The following is an 18,051-nucleotide window of genomic DNA, read 5'->3' as shown; positions in this document are numbered from 1 at the left end:
AAGGTTGACTTCACAGCTCTTCTTTAAATTTCACCTTTCTGCAAGAAGTGTCTGAATCTGTAAAATGTGGTGTGTTTTTCTTAGTGTTAAGTTTAACTTTAAAACAACTAAGTACTGCTAATTGCCTTATGAATTGGTATTTTCCTCTTTCTTTTTTTTCTTTTTCTGCGGGGAGAGGAGGTATATTTTGGGTTGAAATGTTCTTGAAATGCTTGAGACATCACTTAGAAAATATGACTAAAACTTGGTATAAAAATAATGTCACTTTTCAGTGTGGCACGCTGCAAGAACACATTTATTTTACTTTCTCTGTGTATTCTTAAATAGTTTCTGAATCAGAATTTGGGATAACGGTTTCAAGGGAAAGGTGAGTGAAACCAAAACAATTCCTTGGATGTGTGAATCCTTGGATCTGTAACTTGATGCTCAGAAACCATAATGCTTTATTCCTCCCTCGTTTATCAGAGGTTAGTGAAGCATAGTTCATGGCTTTGGGACCATCAACTTTATGTGGAAGTTTGAAAAGTAAATACTCCGTCTTGGAATATTACACATTCTGTTTCAGTACCATGAGAAAATAAACAAAAATGCTTAAGAATTGCCCTCCTTCAATTACTTAAATGGTGTAATTTAATAAATGTTGTTTAAGTCTGTGTAACTGAAATGTGGATGTCAATTGCAGAAGAAATATGAACATAAAATTTCGGACTGAGACGTTCTGTTTCCAGAGAAGTTGATATAAACACAGCTTTAATAGTAATTGTATAGAGGGAGATACATTCACAGATAATGTGTTCTGTAGAAAGAAAACTTTCCAGAAAAACTCAGCTTAATTTTTTAGCAAGAAATAACATGAAAAGGTTCTTCTTATATTGTAAGGGGGAGATCCTGTTTCTGGGCTTGAATTTTCAAGGTGTATCGTTGCCACGTCACTAGAAAACTCTTCAAAACTGCTGCAATGACTCAAAAACTAGCATTTGAGTTGGACATTGAAACTCTCACTCCAAAAGCATTAACCTATCTTATCTATACAACAAGCCTGTTTTTATGCCTTATTTACACAATGCTGGCAATAGAGGGAAAGGTTCTTGAAGTGATAAAGTCTCCTGATCTCCACAAGGAATCTATCCTCTAGTAGAAATGTGGATAGCGCAATGGCCAGGGAAGGAAGGAGGCCATTGGGAATGTGCCCTGTCTCTCTTGGACCCAAATTGCATCTCTGAAATCATCTGTCAAATTTGTAAGGATGGGGAGGATGGATCTGGCCATTGTTATGCAATGGAAACTTCAGTAGGTGTCTACTTGACCACCTTTGAGGCAGGTCAGAATTTGGGTAGCTGTATCTATGAACAGGGACGTGTCTGGCTGTCAGTGTTGTTTTCATTTAGTTCACGTCTCTTCATCAAGGAACGAATCTGTGTAAGCGTGTATCCTGAGGCTACCTATGAAACTGAGTATACATTTTGGAAGGAGCTCAGCTGCGAGTGTCTGACTCTGCCAGGCAAGGTGCACAACCTGCCCCTAGAGGGGTGAATGAATACACAGGAGCAGAAGCATCCCCTGCTTGTGTGCCAGTCACTTGTGAGGCTTATGTTGAATAATTGTTTAGAATATTTATAGGCAATTCCAGTTGGATATCTGAAGGGATTACTGCCTGAAATGAGTTTTCCTCCCACCTCTTTCCACTCCCTGCATTTTCCTCCAGCTGTGAAAAGCAAGTCTTCAGAGGTTACTTGTGTAACAAAACCTTACCAGGCACAGTGCCCTGACCTTTGTAAGTAAGAAAGGCAGGTACCAAAATACCAGATGCTTTGAAGAAAGAGAGAGGGAGGACAAATCTGAAGACAGCTGACAGGAAGACCGATGTCCAGGATAGTGAAATTATCTTAGCATTCTCACCACTTGATGTACCTTCAAGCAACTGCAGAGCTGGCCCTGTTTGAAGAGGAGTGTGCCAAGGGGCCAGATGCTGCTGTTGCAAAAGCATTCCCAAAGCTGCCACCTCCAGACTCTGCAGTAAATCCTAAAAAAAAAAAAAAAAAATAAATCACCCCCAGAATCCTAAAAAGAGTAGCAGGAAGGACAGTTGTAGTGAGGTGAGTAGAGTGGACATCAGTGTTGCATTGAAATCCTCTTAAACCAATTAAAACAACTTGATTATTTCAACAGGTGCGAGAGATTTAAGGTATTAAATTACACAAAAGCACAAGAGTGCTTGCTGTGTATGGCTGGCGTATTCAATGCTTTCAGGCAAGACAGCTTCCAGCTGTTCAGGTTCTGGTTGACCCGTGGTAAGACAGCAGGAGCAGTAGGTTAAGAACCACCACGTACAAAGAAGAGATGGGCAGCTGGATTATGAGTGCTTGATTTCCTCTAGCTGTGCTTTTTCGAATGTCTTTGGCAGTGTATATCAATAAGAAAGGTGGTGGACTTTTCTTCAGGAAACAGCATAACTGTTACTTGTTGTCATGTTAGTATCTTCTCATATATGAAAAACCTCTTACCACCTTGATGTTGCATTCTTAAAGTAATTTAAGTATTCTTAAGTAATTTAATTGCTTGAATGCTAAATTTCAATAATCCAGGAGCTATAGGTATGTATGATCAAGCTATGACTTCCATAGCTATAGTTCTATAGAAAGCCCCTGCATTTTAGTGTGTGCACTGTACTGCAATTAAAATATGTTTCTCCCTCACCGTGTGAAAATGTAACATTTCCTTCCCCCTACCCTCCCATATAAATTGAGATATGACTGCCTTAAATGTTTGCATGGATTTGATGCATATCAATCACGTAGACTGAGTCTTTGCACATGGATATGCATCATGTATTTGTGATTGTCCCCCTCTGCTCTGCCCTTGTGAGGCCCCACCTGGAGCCCTGGGTTCAGCTCTGGGACCCCAGCACAAGAAGGACGTGGGTTTGTTAGAGTGGGTCCAGAGGAGGACCACAAAGATGATCAGAGGGTAGGAGAAATTTTTCTCCTACAAAGAAAGGCTGAAAGAGCTGGGGATGTTCAGTCTAAAGAAGAGAAGGCTCTGGGGTGATCTCATTGCAGCTTTTCAATACTTAAAGAGCTTTTAAAAAAAGAAAAGAAAAAAAAAAGATGGAGAGCAACTTCTTGCTCAGGCAGATAATGACAGGATGAAGGGGAATGGTTTTGAACTAAATGAGGGGAGATTTAGATTGGATATTAGGAGGAAATTCTTCACTCAGAGGGTGGTGAGGCCCTGGCCCAGGCTGCCCAGAGAAGCTGTGGCTGCCCCATCCCTGGAGGTGCTCAAGGCCAGGCTGGATGGGGCTTTGGGCAGGCTGGTGAGGTGGGAGGTGTCCCTGCCCATGGCAGGGGGTTGGAACTGCATGGTCCTTAAGGTCCTTTCCAACCCAAACTATTCTGTGATTTGCCATGGCAATAGAAAGTAGTTCTTTCATTAGTGTGGAGTGTCTCTGAAGATGTACAGCAACTTCAAAGAAAGGCCATATGCACAAATATCTCTGCTTCCTTCCTGTGACTGAAGATACAGCACTCCATTGTTCCCTCTGCCTGATGGCCTTTCAAAACTGCACTAAGAAATATTTCGACAAATTGACATTTGGATCAAAGTGAAACGAGTGATTTCTCCTCCATCATTAGGTGGGGCAGGGTCCCTTGAGGTCAGTAAACACAGTGCATCCTTTAAAGCATCAAGTTCTTGTTTTGTTTAAATAAGTGACATTTATTTAAACAGTAGCACCTGAGACACACGTGGTTATATACATTAAGGACTGTTAGATGCATCAGAAATTTATGTCTTCTATAAAACACATAAAACACATGTTTTTCGCAAAAAAAAAAAAAAAGCTTCTGTGTCACTGAATGTGCTGTGTCTGAAGTCTCTGAACACTGATCAGGGAGGATGCAATCCTCTTCGAAAGCAGGCACCCTGCTGGTGGCAGGTTTCAGCACACTCCAAAGCTCTCAGTTTTTACACGCAGAGCTTGCTGCGCCGAAGGACTGGACATAATTGGATTTATTATCAAGTGGGAAGTAGGTCTTTAGGAGAATCTGAGAGGCTAACGTATGAGATAAAGTATCACAAGACTTGTATGTATTTGCTTGTCACCTTGGATAAACCTCACGGGCCTTTTCTGGGAGGTTACGAGGCGTCGTGTAGAAAGGGTGTGGGGGGTGTGCAGGGCAGGCAGTGGGGTGGGAAGGGATGGAGGAGGATGTTCGTCACCGGGGGAGTCAAGTGGAAGAAACAGCACAGGCCTCTTTGGATCTCACTAAGAAAGGCACAACAAATAGGATAAAATAGCTGCTTACATAAGATAAGGTTGGCTCATTATCTATATTCTTCTTACTTTATGGCCCTTTGGATGCTGGGCACCCCACCTCATCTTCCTGAAGCAGAGCCCAGGTGGATTTTCCCACAGCATTGCACAGATCCTGCCCGTGGAGAGGTTCCTTCCCTTTCCTCATTCAAACTGTTATGTGATTTGCTTACAGTAAATCAATTTTATTTATTATTTCCACTGTCAAACAAAACGGAGGTTCACATGAGAACTTCCTGCTGCGCTGTGAGATGAAGGCCAGGCCGTGCGGGCAGTACCAGCGCTGGGTGAGAGCTGCCCGTGGCTCCTCTGGTACAGCCATCTGGCTGAGCTTGGCCAAGGGATTTGTGCAGCACCACGCAGCCTGAAAGCCACGCTGGGTGTGCAGTGCAGGCCTCGGGTGACTCGACTCGACTCAGCTGTTCCTCTTTGAAGTGTCCGGAGGGACCTCATCAGAGGGGCCTCCGCTTGGCCGCAGCTCTTGCAGTAGAGATGCTTTAGAGATACATCACTAGAGAAGTTTTTTGGTATCTTTAGTCTATGGAAGTCTAAGTTCTGTAATTTCATTATGCTTTACAGCTTAAAAAACTCAAGATTTAGAAGTCTCCCATTACTCTTCTTACTCCTCTTTTTTTTTTTTTTTTTTTTTTTCAGAGTGCATGATGTGGTGCCTTTAATATTTATTAAAAGAAAAAAAGTTTGCAAAGGCAACTGACGGCAGCCCTACAGCTAGACTGGCTGACTTACCCTAGCACAGTAGTTGGAAAATTCAGAAGGCACAAAAACCTGGCTGAATTGGAGCCACTACAGAGCTGAAACGCCTGGCGTGGAATAGCAGGAGAGGAGAGGTTGGATCAGAAGGATGTGGAAAAGTGAGGGTCCTGGGCCTTAGGTAGCACTGTCAGAGGAACTTAACTCTTTAGGGTGGGTTAACTTTTCAGTGTGACTATCTTTTTCTTTAGCACTGCTTTAACACACTAAAATATTACCTTTTTTTTTTTTTTTCACTTGTAAATGAGTTGCATCTTCTAAACTATGAAAACTAAATTTCATAGGACTTGCCCCTTTAGTAGCGTAGGCTGAATTTTAACATTTTACTAAAATGTTTTAATCTGTCTCTACAGGTTAAGCATCACCAAGTTACCCACTGAATCGTTTAATCTTTGGTATTTCACTATTCGAACAACACTGAAATAAGTTTCTGTATCTAACAGTACGTGCTTTCTGTCTGTCTTTTGAAGATACAGTAAGACAATTCTTTTTTTTTTTTTTTTTTTTTTTTGAACAGGCACATATAAAGAACTAGAACAAAGACATTTTAAAAGTGGAGAAAATCAGTTTCTGAATGTTAAAATGAATGTAAATGTGTAATTTGGTAAAGTCCGTGAAACTATAGCACCCGATTTTTTCCTGATCATTGCTTGTAGTAGCATCATGTACTCTGTGCTTCAGAGCGAGTTCAATGAAAAGTAAACATCACGGTTCCAGGCTTTGATTTCTGAAATATTTATTGGGTTGATTTTTCTCCATGGCCCACTGAATGAACTCATGGCTTTGCATCATTTGCTATTCACTCTCTGATCATTTTCTGCCCTTGATAGAGAATTGGGAGGGCTTTGTATTATGCGTTTTGTTCTCTTGCTGCTAGGGTATGCACAGTGTCTTTAAAAGAAATGATAGGATGATAAGGTGAGGCTTGATTCTGATTGCACTGTCATTAATATCACATCTCTGCGCTCAGATTGCTTGTTAGTACCAATTTGATGTGAATCAGGAAGAGGCACGCAATCACATTTCTGCCAGACTGATCTCACATCACACACTGTGAGTATCTTGCGTTGTCCTTTCTTACCTGATGCTTTCTGAGATGCTCTCTGTTGTACAGTGGGAGTGTTTGAAGGCAGCTCTCGCAGGAGACTGGCTTTGTTTTTGGATCCTCTTGCTGCTCCGAAAAGGCTGTGAAAAAGTGTTGTTCCATTACTTGTACATCTTTTGAGTAGCAGCCCTGCAAAAGCGCTGGGCAAGTTTTATATCTGCGCTTCCAAGATGCCATCTCGCCAGCAGCAGTGATGTGGATCAAAATAATAATAGTTGGTCCTCTAAGCACTATTTCAGCTGATTGCAGAACTGCTGAACTGGAAGCAATCTGGCCTTCTTAGTATGACTCCCTCACAGCGGGAGAGTTGGTAAACAGTCTGAATACATGCAACTGCTTCCTTCGCTGGCTGTTTTCTCTCCTGGTGAGAGCAGAGATGTTAGCACTGGCCCCACTCAGCACGACAAGACTGCCGGTGTGTGGCAGAGACCTGGGCTGCTCCGTGGGTGGGGTGGTGCCAGTGGGACAACCTGCTGATGAGGGGGGCAGCGTTCCTCCAGGGGATTTCTTTCAGGTTGCCAGTTACCAAAACGCCAGCAGTTTGCTTGAGAAGAGGACAAGGATCTGTGACCGCTCGGCCTTTTTAAGGAAGAGGTTGCTGGGGGAGGCAGCAGTCTGAGGCCTCTTTCATTGCCAGCTGCTGGGGAATTTGGAGTTTCATAGCGAAGCAGGTGAGAAGGCCTGCCGTGTGTGATGCTGCTATATGTGCTCGATCGATGTGAGCCCAGAAAGCCACCTGTACCCTGGGCTGCACCAAAAGCAGCGTGGCCAGCAGGGCGAGGGAGGGGATTCTGCCCCTCTGCTCTGCTCGCGTGAGACCCCACCTGGAGCCCTGCGCTCAGCTCTGGGGCCCCAGCACAAAAGGACATGGATGTGATAGAGGGAGTCTGGAGGAGGTCCATGAGGATGCTCAGAGTGCTGGAGCACCTCTCCTGTGAAGACAGGCTGGAGGAACTGGGGTTGTTCAGCCTGGAGAAGAGAAAACTCTGGGAGACCTTACAGGGGCCTGCTAGTGCCTAAACGGGGCCTACAGGAAAGCTGGGGAGGGGCTCTGTGTCAGGGAGTGTAGTGCTAGGACAAGGAGGAATGGCTTTAAACTAGAAGAGGGTAGGTTTAGATTAGGTATTCAGAAGAAGTTCTTTATCCAGAGGGCAGTGAGGCCCTGGCCCAGGCTGCCCAGAGAAGCTGTGGATGCCCCATCCCTGGAGGTGCTCAAGGCCAGGCTGGATGGGGCTTTGGGCAGCCTGGTGTGGTGGGAGGTGTCCCTGCCCATGGCAGGGGGTTAGAGCTGTGTGGGCTTTAAAGTCCCTTCCAACCCAAACCATCCTGTGACTATGTTCAGGAGAAGCTGATGCATACAAAATCCTAGTAGGCTTTATTCGGGTCGCCTTTCCACATCTATTTGGGGTTCATAATGAGGTTCAAGAGATGCATATCCTTACCCTCAAGATTTTTGTTTCTCCTCAGTGGGAAGAGTTGGTCTTTTTCCCCATCTCCTAATACCTAATATGCAAAGTTAGATGATCGATGTCTGCTGAGCAGCTATTGCTGCTGGTGGGATATGGTTTGTAGAAATGTGATCACTGCTTTCTGCAAATCTTGTCGTCCCGAAAGTGTTGTAGAATGCACAGGTTTCGGTGTTTCTTTGTTTGCGTTTGTTTTTACTAACGGAGAGAGTAAAAAAAGGAGCGATGGATGTAATGTGTATGAGCTGACGATGGTGAGGTACACGGAGTTGGTCTTGGAGAGACTGAGTTCTCCTGCAAGAAATTAAGTTCTCAAGTGTGAGTAGTCTATTAGTTATACATACAGGGATGCGTGTGTGTTTGAGGGAACTGAAAACAAATTTGTTTCGACTGCTTGGCAGCAAGCTTTAAAAAAGAAAAAAGCAACTCAGCATTTTTCTTCATATGTTGCATCTGCCAGTCTGTGATGCTTCCTTGACTTTCATGATGAAATCTGGAGCACTTTAAATGTTAAACCACGACAGATCCTAAGGGCTGTGGGTTTTTTATGGCATAATTCTGGGAAATGTACTGTACAATATAACGACTATAAATCATTACCCAAATGATCAGACACAATGAAATTAACATACTGGTAGTGGAGGGTACAGATGTCGCTGTAAGATGTCTCTTGCTGTTGGGTTTCATGGTTTGACTGTAGCACGCTGTCTGTGCTGGTGGGGATGGTAATTCTGTAGCGTGATGATAAATAAGATTCACTGGCCAAAGAGAGGTCCCCTTGACATTGCTACCAGAGCCTTGCTTCATCTCAGCCTTGTTATTAGTGCTGTCAAATAGCTTAGCTGATATGAAGCGTGAATGATGCGTTAGAAAGATTAATCCTGTCAGGTATGCTTATGAGAAGGGTAGCTAACATCTCATAAGGGATGGTTTACAAGCACTTGCACAATTAGCCCAATTGTTTTCTTTCGTAATTAACTGTGTTTGTTCACAGATGAAGCTGTGAGTTCTCTGTCTGGAGCTAGAAAGCTAATTTCAGATGGCCATATTGAAAAACAAAATTACCCTTCTCCTAGTGCCACCATCATTTCCTGTGAAGAATGTAGAGGCCTAATGTTACTGTGAAGGCATTCAGATTATTTATCATATATGGGACTATTAAGTTCGTAGTTTTTTTTGTTCAAGTTAAATCTCAGGGTACTACATTTTACGGTGTGTGAGCAATGTATTTTGTAATGTTTTCTTCAACGAAAGGAGGACAGCTGCTCTCTCTTCCCTATTAATAGGCAAATACAGCAAAAACAAGACTTCTAGGATATTGTGGTACAGCAAAAAGACTTAATTTTTACTAGTTGTACTTCTAATTTTGTAGAACTGGATGGTGAAGGGTAGCCAGGAGGAGCATGTGCATTCACAACTTTAAGCTCTCTTTGTAGAGTTCAGAATCTCTTTAATAATGATCACTAAACTCACTTAATTACTATTAATATTAATTGCACGTGTGTGCATTAAATGACCTTGAGAATACATTACCATACTAGTAGTGCCTCTGGGATTGCTGCACGCTGAAACACAGGGAAATAACTGGCCTGCTTACTCTTGTCTCTGACACTACCTGGTTTATATTCTAAACCTTCTGAATGGTTTCAATTAAGTTAAAATTAAACTAACTGGTGCTAAGAATAGTTCAAGATTTAATTTCTCATATCCACGTTTGCCTTGCAGTTTTGTTGTTTGGTCACATCTAAAATTAAAACCTACCAAACAGCATTTCCACTTTGTGCTCTGATTGTTGGAATTAGCAGACAGTAGCACCCCATAAATTTTGTCTGCAAGGGCTGAAATTCTTGACACCTGATAAATTTTATTCTATTTGTACTCATGCACTGAAATCCTGTATGTGTTCAGGTAGTCAAAAATTAACCATCATTCATAATCATCTTTGAATAGATACAATACTTGTTTAGGTATTACTTTTTATTCTTCTCTGTTCCTTTATTTTGGATGGTTCCTTACTGTTTGCCTCAAATTTCTGCAATTTTCAGCTTTATTTTTTCCTTTTCCAGAGTCTGGTTACCTTGTAATGTATAGTATTATACTACGGTGGAACCTCTCATTACTGAATACATAGGGGTGGAGCTAAATCCACTAATTTTCAGCATTGCCTTGAATTCTCAGTACCTCTAAATATTCTTAAATTCCTCCTAAGTGATGCTTCAGTAAGTCTCAAGGTCTCTGGTGTTGCACATTGTTCAGCATGCTGTGTTTCATATGTGATTTTAGCATGCAAGTATTTCATTTTTAATTTCATGGTACCTGAGTGAAGTCCAGTTGCAGAGCCTCATTTGTAGGTATAAATTCCATTTGTTATCCCATAAGGAAAATGATATCTTATGGTGTCTAGTTGCCCTAGGTTGCGTGAGTTATTTCTTCTTCCTCTCTCTTCCCACTTCTGTGATACTTTTTTTTTTTTTAGTGATCTGTTGCACGCAGCTTTTACATTGATGTGTTATTTGTTCTGGAACATATTCTGGCTGAAATAAACAAAGATGTTTATATCTAATAACAGTTTTAAAAACACTTATCAGGGGGTAGTATGGGAAATACAGAAAATTGGTAAAATCCAAGTACCATGCACACAAGTCTGTGTCTGCTTTTTCTGGGCTCTGTTTTTTTCATTTGTTCTGACTTCATTTAGGTTTTTTTTTTTTGGGCCACTTGTGGGCTGTTTGTTTATTTAAGTCCCTGGCTTCTCCCTTTTCTAGACAACTTTCCTCTTCTATTCGTGGGTCAGCTTTATCGCTTTGCTCTTTCTCCTACCTCTGGTGAAGGTCTTCTTTTAAATTTCCCATCTTCTTTGTCAGGTTTAGGATGCGAATTGAGATCCTTGGTGGATGATAAGCTGCTTATGGTGAACTACATTCAGACCTTGACTGAGGAATAATCTGCGTGTTTAGTAACTCTTCTCTTTAGTCTGGCGTGAGATGTAAAAATCCTCTCATGGCTTATTTTAGTTTTTATTGAATATTGAGGCAAATAATATGTAAGGTGACAATCAAACATTGTATTCAGGATGAATACTTGCATTTTGATACAAGTATGTGTGAACAGTCCTCAGTTTCTGGTAGAATTCATTAGCTTAACAGAGAAGTAATCCATACATAATTGTACTGTCAGTACCTTGAAATCCATGTGTATGGAAGTAAGGTAAAATGTGTGGTACGACGGTAGCTATTGAGAATTAACTGCGCACTCGCTAATGGCAACCCCATTTGACATAATAATTGCATTGTGCATTTGACTTCCTGAACCTTTCTGCTTAAAAAAACATTTAGTCTGTTACACCGTTCCACGTGCAGAGATCCCGGGAGCTGTCATCGAAGAAGGAATAGGTAAAGACTGTAACTTGTTCGTTAATATTAAAATGGTTCATCGAGAGTAAAAAGATAATTAAGGGATTTATAGCTAAATGACTGTAGGAAAGAATAGAGAATGAAAGGTAAAAATAAGGCTTTTCTAGCATGTTAAACCTTTGCATTAAATATTAGAAGGATAAAATTGTCAGAAAGCATACATATAAAACAATAAAAATGAGACAATTCACGTAGGAACCCTTTGGATGAACTGAAGTTCTAAATGAAGCTGCTTAATATTTATTCCAGATTCTTTAAATCCTTACCTAAAAGTTAGCACTTCTTCTTCCTGTTACTCACAAGGTGGAAACTGCCACGTGGGTTTGGTTCCTTTGGCAGTTTGCCCTGCCAAAAACATTAGGAAAACTAGATAGATCAAAGATTTCTCTGAGGCAGTGCTAGCATCTTGTTAGCCTGCTTGAAGAATTGATTCCTCCTTGAATTATCAGCAGCCTTGGTGCACGCTCTCTGGCTACGTGCTGGTAGCCCTCGGCCTTTGGAGCTGTAGGGTTGATGTTCATCGGGACATACCATGAAGGTGCAGAAACAACCAGCATTCACTCTGCTACTTTTCAAGGCTATTTTCTGAAGTCTTCTGCCCTCCCCTCCAAAGTTAATGTGATTAAATGCTCACTACCACCATGTCATTCATCTGCCTTTCTTCCTCTGTTGCTTTTCTGTTACGGAGTGCATTGAATTCCATGGGGCCTCTCACTTCCTTCTCGTTTACAGATAACACATTTAGATTCTTCTAGATTTAAAACAGCTGAACATTTTAAATGCAGTTAGTTATTTACCTTTTTCAAAAGATAGATATTTTGCTGCTATTATCTTATATGTTTTAGAAGACTCCTGCTCAATACTGCTGTGCTCTGAAATCAAAGCAATCCAGCAAAACACATCAGGGTACTTTTAGTAATAGTAAAAGAAAAAAAAATCAGGTTGGTCAATCACAGAATCCTTCACATCGGTTTCGTGGCTCACAAGATAGCGTGTATGTATCATTGATGATGCATCAGCTGCTTCTGGGTGGCAGGCAGTGGTAGCTCCTACAGCTCATATCAAATGCTCAGGAGGAAGTGTTTCCAGGCAGTGGGTGCATCACATCAAAAACGGCCCCCGTGGTTCAACTGAGTGCCCACCCAGGTTATTGCTGCTGATTAAAATAAAAGGAATGAGACCCCAAGGGTGGATCTGGACTTGGCACAGCCTGAAACGTGAAGTTTGGATTTCTGCGTTTGGAGGAGTGTGCGCAAGGGCCAATGGTACACTGCTGGGCCATCGTGCTGGGGGTGCTGCGAAGATGATGCTGTGGCTCAGCAGCGTTGTGGAGTGTGTGAAGGAAAACCTTCCTGTATCTGTTTATCAGCTGTCATGAATCTGGGACCCATGACAATTTTCCTCTGTGGTGCTGAGAGGGCGAGTGGCTGACAATTTGCCCAGGGGATCCTCTGCCCTGCTGCCATCCTTAACCTGGAACAAAGTGGCAAGGGACTCAGCTCCTTCCTCCTCTGTTTGGTGGGGCTTGGTTGGCTGGTTTGTTCACCCATGGTGATATTTCCTGGAAAGGAAGGGTTGTAGAAATGATTTTGGGTGATTATCTAACTTATTAAAGTCAGAGATTTTTACCACAGGCCTCAGTGCTGTCAGGTAATTGTGCTATCCCCTGGTATGGGGACTCTGTTGACAGCTTCCTGGAAGAGGAGATAAACTCTTTTTTTTTTTCTTTTTTTTTTTTTTTTTTTTTTTTAAATAAAAGATTGTTAGGCATCATCTATGGCTATTGTGGATCCTGAACAATTTGTCCTTTGCTGACAGGCTTTCAAACATCTTACAGCCATGAGTATCATCAAATCAGTTAATTTGCTTAATTCTTGTGTGTGCAGTGCTTCTTGCTCAGGGCAGTGGTCAATAATAATGCACAAGGGAGAGAATTTTCACCAGCAGTATTAGCTGGGAATAAAAGATGTGTCTATTAATCCAAAGTTCTTGGAGTAAATTAGACAGCAGCAGTGTTGACTTACGTGTGAAAATGAATATAGAGGTATGGAGCATTCCCCTAATGAAATTTGGAAAACTTGTTTTGTTTCATTTCATTCCAGAATCATTTTTGATTACAAAGTGAAGTTTTTCTGTCTCCTCCTCTGCTCATGAAAAGAAGCATTAATGTTGATATCTGTTTATTTTGTTGGACAGGCCACTTTCTGATTCTGAACAGATCAACTTTTTAAAGAAAACAAGACTGTATATTCAGCAGCAAAAGTATGATGAAGCGGTAAGTGCACCTTTGCTATCTATCTTATAGAAACTTTAAGAACTTCTGTTATATGTAAATATATTTATATCTGTTTAACTTAAACCAGAAAATATTTGTCCTTCTGATGCACATCTCACTTACCAACACAAATAAAATCCCATTATAAGTCTCCAAAGTTTTGCATTTCATGACATCAGCGCTATTGAACAATACTTACTCAGTTTTTACTCATAGCTATTAAACTTTTTGCTACCATTCCACAGTATAGCAGCATACAATGTATGTTTATCTTTTCCACTGTAAAAAAAGAGTAAATTCAAAGAGAAACTAAAGAATGTAGATCATAATCATCCTTCCTAGGCTGCTAGTTGCATGAAAAAGCATGGTGACTTGCTCTGTCGTAGACCCTGCTTTGTTTTGTACTTCTCTTACCTGAACCAGCTGTTCATGTTTTTAATTTTGCATTTCACTTTGTCAGAAACTGAGAGCTTTATGTGGAATCATTCTGTGCTTTGCAAGTCTTGAATACCTTCCTAAGCGTTTTCTGCTACTCAGTGAGACAGGGTGCCTGATGGTTGCAGTTTGCCAGTGCTTGTATTCTGACATTCACAGAAATAATTTGCAGAGCTAAATGATACAAAGACGACTTTCATTTTAACAGGGTTAGGTTAGTTACTGACTTTTGTGTGAAAAAGCCCATGAAAAAGTTGAATCTGTAAGATTGCATTTAACCTAGCAAATGCATGGAAGAATAATTCTGTTATGTGCTAAGGTTCAGCTCTTTTTTTTTTTTTCTTAATATGTTTCTCAAGGTTATAAACTACTGTTTCATGCACAGAAGAACTAAACCTATTTTATACCTTGTACCTTTTCATTTACATCATTGTAAATTGGAAATAGCTCAGTTGACATCAATGGATCTATTTTGGTGTGGGAACAGATCTTTTTTATTTCCAACTACTGCTTGTCTGTTACAGATTTACTTACAGGATGTATTTTAATCATTTTCAGTAGTCAAACCTGCAAGTTTGAGTGTTGGGTCATAGAATAGAATCACAGAGAAATTAAGGTTAGAAAAGACCTTCAAAATCATCTCATCCAACCATCGCCCTGCTACCAATGTCGCACACTAAACCATGTCCCTACGCACCAGGTCCAACCTTGTCTTGAACACCCCCAGGGACAGTGACCCCCCCCCCCCCCCCGGGCAACCCATTCCAATGCCTGTCCGAGACTTTTCTGAGAAGAAAAGTCTCCTAATTGTTTTATTGTTGAAGAGTAGTGCTCTTTGTTCAATTCTTTGTTTTAATTGTTGAAGAGTAGGGGCATGATGTTTCCATTTTTCCACTCACCAGGGACATTGCCTGAATGCCAGGGCTTTTCAACTCTGATGGAGAGCTTGGCAATTCCATCAGCCAGTTCCCTCAGGACCCTGGGATTCATGTCATCAAGTCCCATAGACCTGTACCTGTTGTTTAGATTCATCAGGTGGTCTCGAACTTGCTCTTCGCTTACAGTGGGTGGGACTTTGCTTCCCCAGCCTCCATCTGCGGGTTCAGGGAAATGAAAGACTTGGGAAGCCCGCCTACCAGTGCAGATGGAGGTAAAGAAGTTGTTGAGTACCTCAACTTTCTCCACGTCTGTCGTTACCAAGTACTCAGGTAGAGAAACTCACTCGTAGGATAAGAAATTAGCCACCTCTAAGCACTCACACACTACTATTTTCACCCCTCAGTCTACTATTTTCACAAATGTTAAAGGTGCATGGTGGCCCTCGGGGACTCCTGCTGTCACCCCAGCGCAGCAGCCCGAAGGGAGCTGGGTCCTCTCTTGTGCTGTTCCTCCAGGCTCTGTGCAGAAGGGACGCCACCTCTGGCACAAGGGCTGGGGGATAGGAAAGAAGCACTCACACAACCCCTGAGCATTGGCAACAGATTTCTTTATTGCCGGGACGCCTTGCAGGTAAGCCTGCAGGACGTCCATGGTGTTTGGGGGCTCCAAGCTAATGCTGGGGATGGAGCCCGCGCGCCGACGAGTAGGGGGCTGGCCGCGCGCTCTTGCGACGCTCTTTCTGTGCTCGCAAAGCAGAGAACCAAGATGTGCCGCTGGAGTCCCAGGTCTGTTCTTGCTGAGGTGGACCGACTTCCATTGGCTCCTCCGTGTCTTGTGGAGGATCCACCTCCATGGGCTCCTCGGTGCTGGGCAGAAGGCTAAGCCAGTCCTTGCCCAGGACTGCCCAAACAGGATGCCTTCCAGGCCGGGGTGCCGAACCACGGGGTCGTTCAGTTCCACGCCTACGTCCACTGTCGGGTTGATTTCCGTGCGTGGATCCGACGCTGCCATCTGGTGTATGGCCCTGGCTGGGTCCCGCGCCGTGGTAGGGATGGTAGGCATGCCTGTGCTCCCTGTGGCTGTCGGACTGCTCCTGCTGCCTTCGCCCCACGCCGCTGTTGCACCACTGGGAAGGCCCAGCCCCCCTGTGGCTGGATGGCTGAGGGGCCAGCCTGTTCCCCGCATGGTTGTGGTGCCAAGGGTACCAGTTGGAATTGTCACTGGGCTGCACGCCAGAGCGGCCTTGGGCACTGGTGTTTGTCGTGCCGCTGGTGCTCTGCCCATGACGCTTCTTCTCGGCTGCCTTCCTTGCTGGTGCTCGCTGGGACTGCATCGCCGTCCGCTCGCACCAACGAGGGCCGCCTCTCGCCTTGCTGCTTCTGGGCTGCCTTCTGCCGCGGATGCTGGCTGTCAGGGGGCCTCGAAGCTCAGCGAGTGGCGGGCCGGCGGCACAGGGGCCTTTTTATAGGGCCCACGAGGTAGTGGTGGCCACTGTGACCTCAGCAAGCCCCTGTGATGGAGTGGCCCACGTGTTGCCAAATTTGGGTGGCTGTGTTGGGAGTGGTCCAGAAGATGCCCTCACGTGGAGGAAGGAGGAAGGCTGGGGGGGCTGAGGGCGCCTTGTGTGGGGCTGGCTCCCCCGGGCCATTTGGCTTGCCAGCAAGAAAGGCTGCGCCTTGGCCACGGGGACTGCCCTCCACATCCCACCTTTTGCCCTGCATTTATTTTTAACACTGGCTTTTAGGTAATAAGTTCTATTCCTCACGCAAAAGAAGAGAAGCAAGGTGCATCTTCAGCCCTAATTCCCATATGCACTTGTGCTCTGAATAAAGAATTTCTTCCTCACATCACATCTAATCTAAATCTCCCCTCCATTTGTTCGAAGCCGTTATCCCTTGTTCCGTGGCTACACTCCCTGCTAGAGTCCCTCTCCGGCTCCTTTAAGGCCACTTTTATGTGTTGGGTTAGGTGGCAAAAATGCAGGACCTAGCAAATCGCAGCCTTATCTACCTTGGACCACATGTTCCACGTGTTCTTTTCCAGCTCAGGCTGGAAAATTAGCTGTATCCGATCAGTGTAACACAGAGTCATAGAAACATTAAGGTTGGAAAAGACCTCCAAGATCATCTGGTCCAACCATCACCCTGCTTCCAATGTCACCCACTAAACCATGTCCCTACGCACCAGGTCCAACCTTGCCTTGCACACCCCCAGGGACGGTGATGCCACCACTTCCCTGGGCAACCTGTCCCAATGCCTGTCCGCTCTTTCTGAGAAGAAAAGTCTCCTAATTGTTTTATTGTTGAAGAGTAGTGCTCTTTGTTCAATTCTTTGTTTTAATTGTTGAAGAGTAGGGGCATGATGTTTCCATTTTTCCACTCACCAGGGACATTGCCTGAATGCCAGGGCTTTTCAACTCTGATGGAGAGCTCGGCAGCTCCATCAGCCAGTTCCCTCAGGACCCTGATATACATGTCATCAAGTCCCATAGACCTGTACCTGTTTAGATTCATCAGGTGGTGTCAAACCTGCTCTTCACTGACAGCGGGTGGGACTTTGCTCCCCCAGCCTCCATCTGCGGGTTCAGGTGTGGTGGTTTTACTCAGGTGGGCAGCCGAGCTCCACCACAACCGCTCTCTCACTCCCCCTCTCCTCAAAGAGGAAGGGGGAGAAAATACAACACAGAACTCAAGGTTTGAGATGAGAAAGGTTTAATTAAAGGGAAAGGGAATGGGGAGGTAAAAAAGAAACAAGAAGTCCGCATGGAAGCACAGAGAGAGGGGGAAAAAAAAATATTCTCTACTTCCCATCAACGAGCGATGTTTGACCACGTCCTGGGAAGCAGGGCCTCAAAACGTGTAGTGGTTGTTCAGGAGGAACAGCCCCCTCCCCCACAAGAGCCTACTATTTTCACCCCCAGTCTATTTTCACAAATGTTAGAGGTGCATGGTGGCCCTCAGGGACTCCTGCTGTCACCCCAGCACAGCAGCAGCCCGAAGGGAGCTGGGTGCTCTCTTGTGCTGTTCCTCCAGGCTCTGTGCAGAAGGGACGCCGCCTCTGGCACAAGGGCTGGGAAAGGAGCACTCACACAACCCCTGAGCATTGGCAACAGAGTTCTTTATTGCTGGGACATCCCGCAGGTAAGCTTGTGGGATGTCTGTGGTGTTTGGGGACTCCAAGCTAATGGTGGGGATGGAGCCTGCGCGATGAGTAGGGAGCTTGCCGGGCACTCCAGCGACGCTGTTGGGGTGCTGTGATGGCACAGAGCAAAGACATGCCGGGGTAGTTGCAGCTCTGTTCTGGCCGAGGTGGATCCACTTCCATCGGCTCCTCCACATCTGGTGGATCCATCTCCACGGGCTTCATGGTGTTTGGCAGAAGGACAAGCCAGT

General features: G+C 43.9%; 1 protein-coding gene across 5 annotated transcripts in view; it reads left to right on the top strand.

The window, feature by feature from the left end:
* Positions 1-18,051, top strand: part of PIGN (phosphatidylinositol glycan anchor biosynthesis class N) — a 103,824-nt gene that overhangs the window by 43,941 nt on the left and 41,832 nt on the right. For all 5 annotated transcript variants that reach the window (XM_084510814.1, XM_084510816.1, XM_084510817.1 and 2 more), the window contains exon 13: positions 13,267-13,345. In XM_084510814.1, the coding sequence (XP_084366940.1) occupies positions 13,267-13,345 (79 nt within the window). The remainder of the gene's footprint in view (positions 1-13,266; positions 13,346-18,051) is intronic.

Source organism: Aythya ferina, assembly GCF_964211825.1.
Source record: "Aythya ferina genome assembly, chromosome: 2".
Lineage (NCBI taxonomy): Eukaryota > Metazoa > Chordata > Aves > Anseriformes > Anatidae > Aythya > Aythya ferina.
This window is presented reverse-complemented; position numbering and strand designations above follow the sequence as displayed.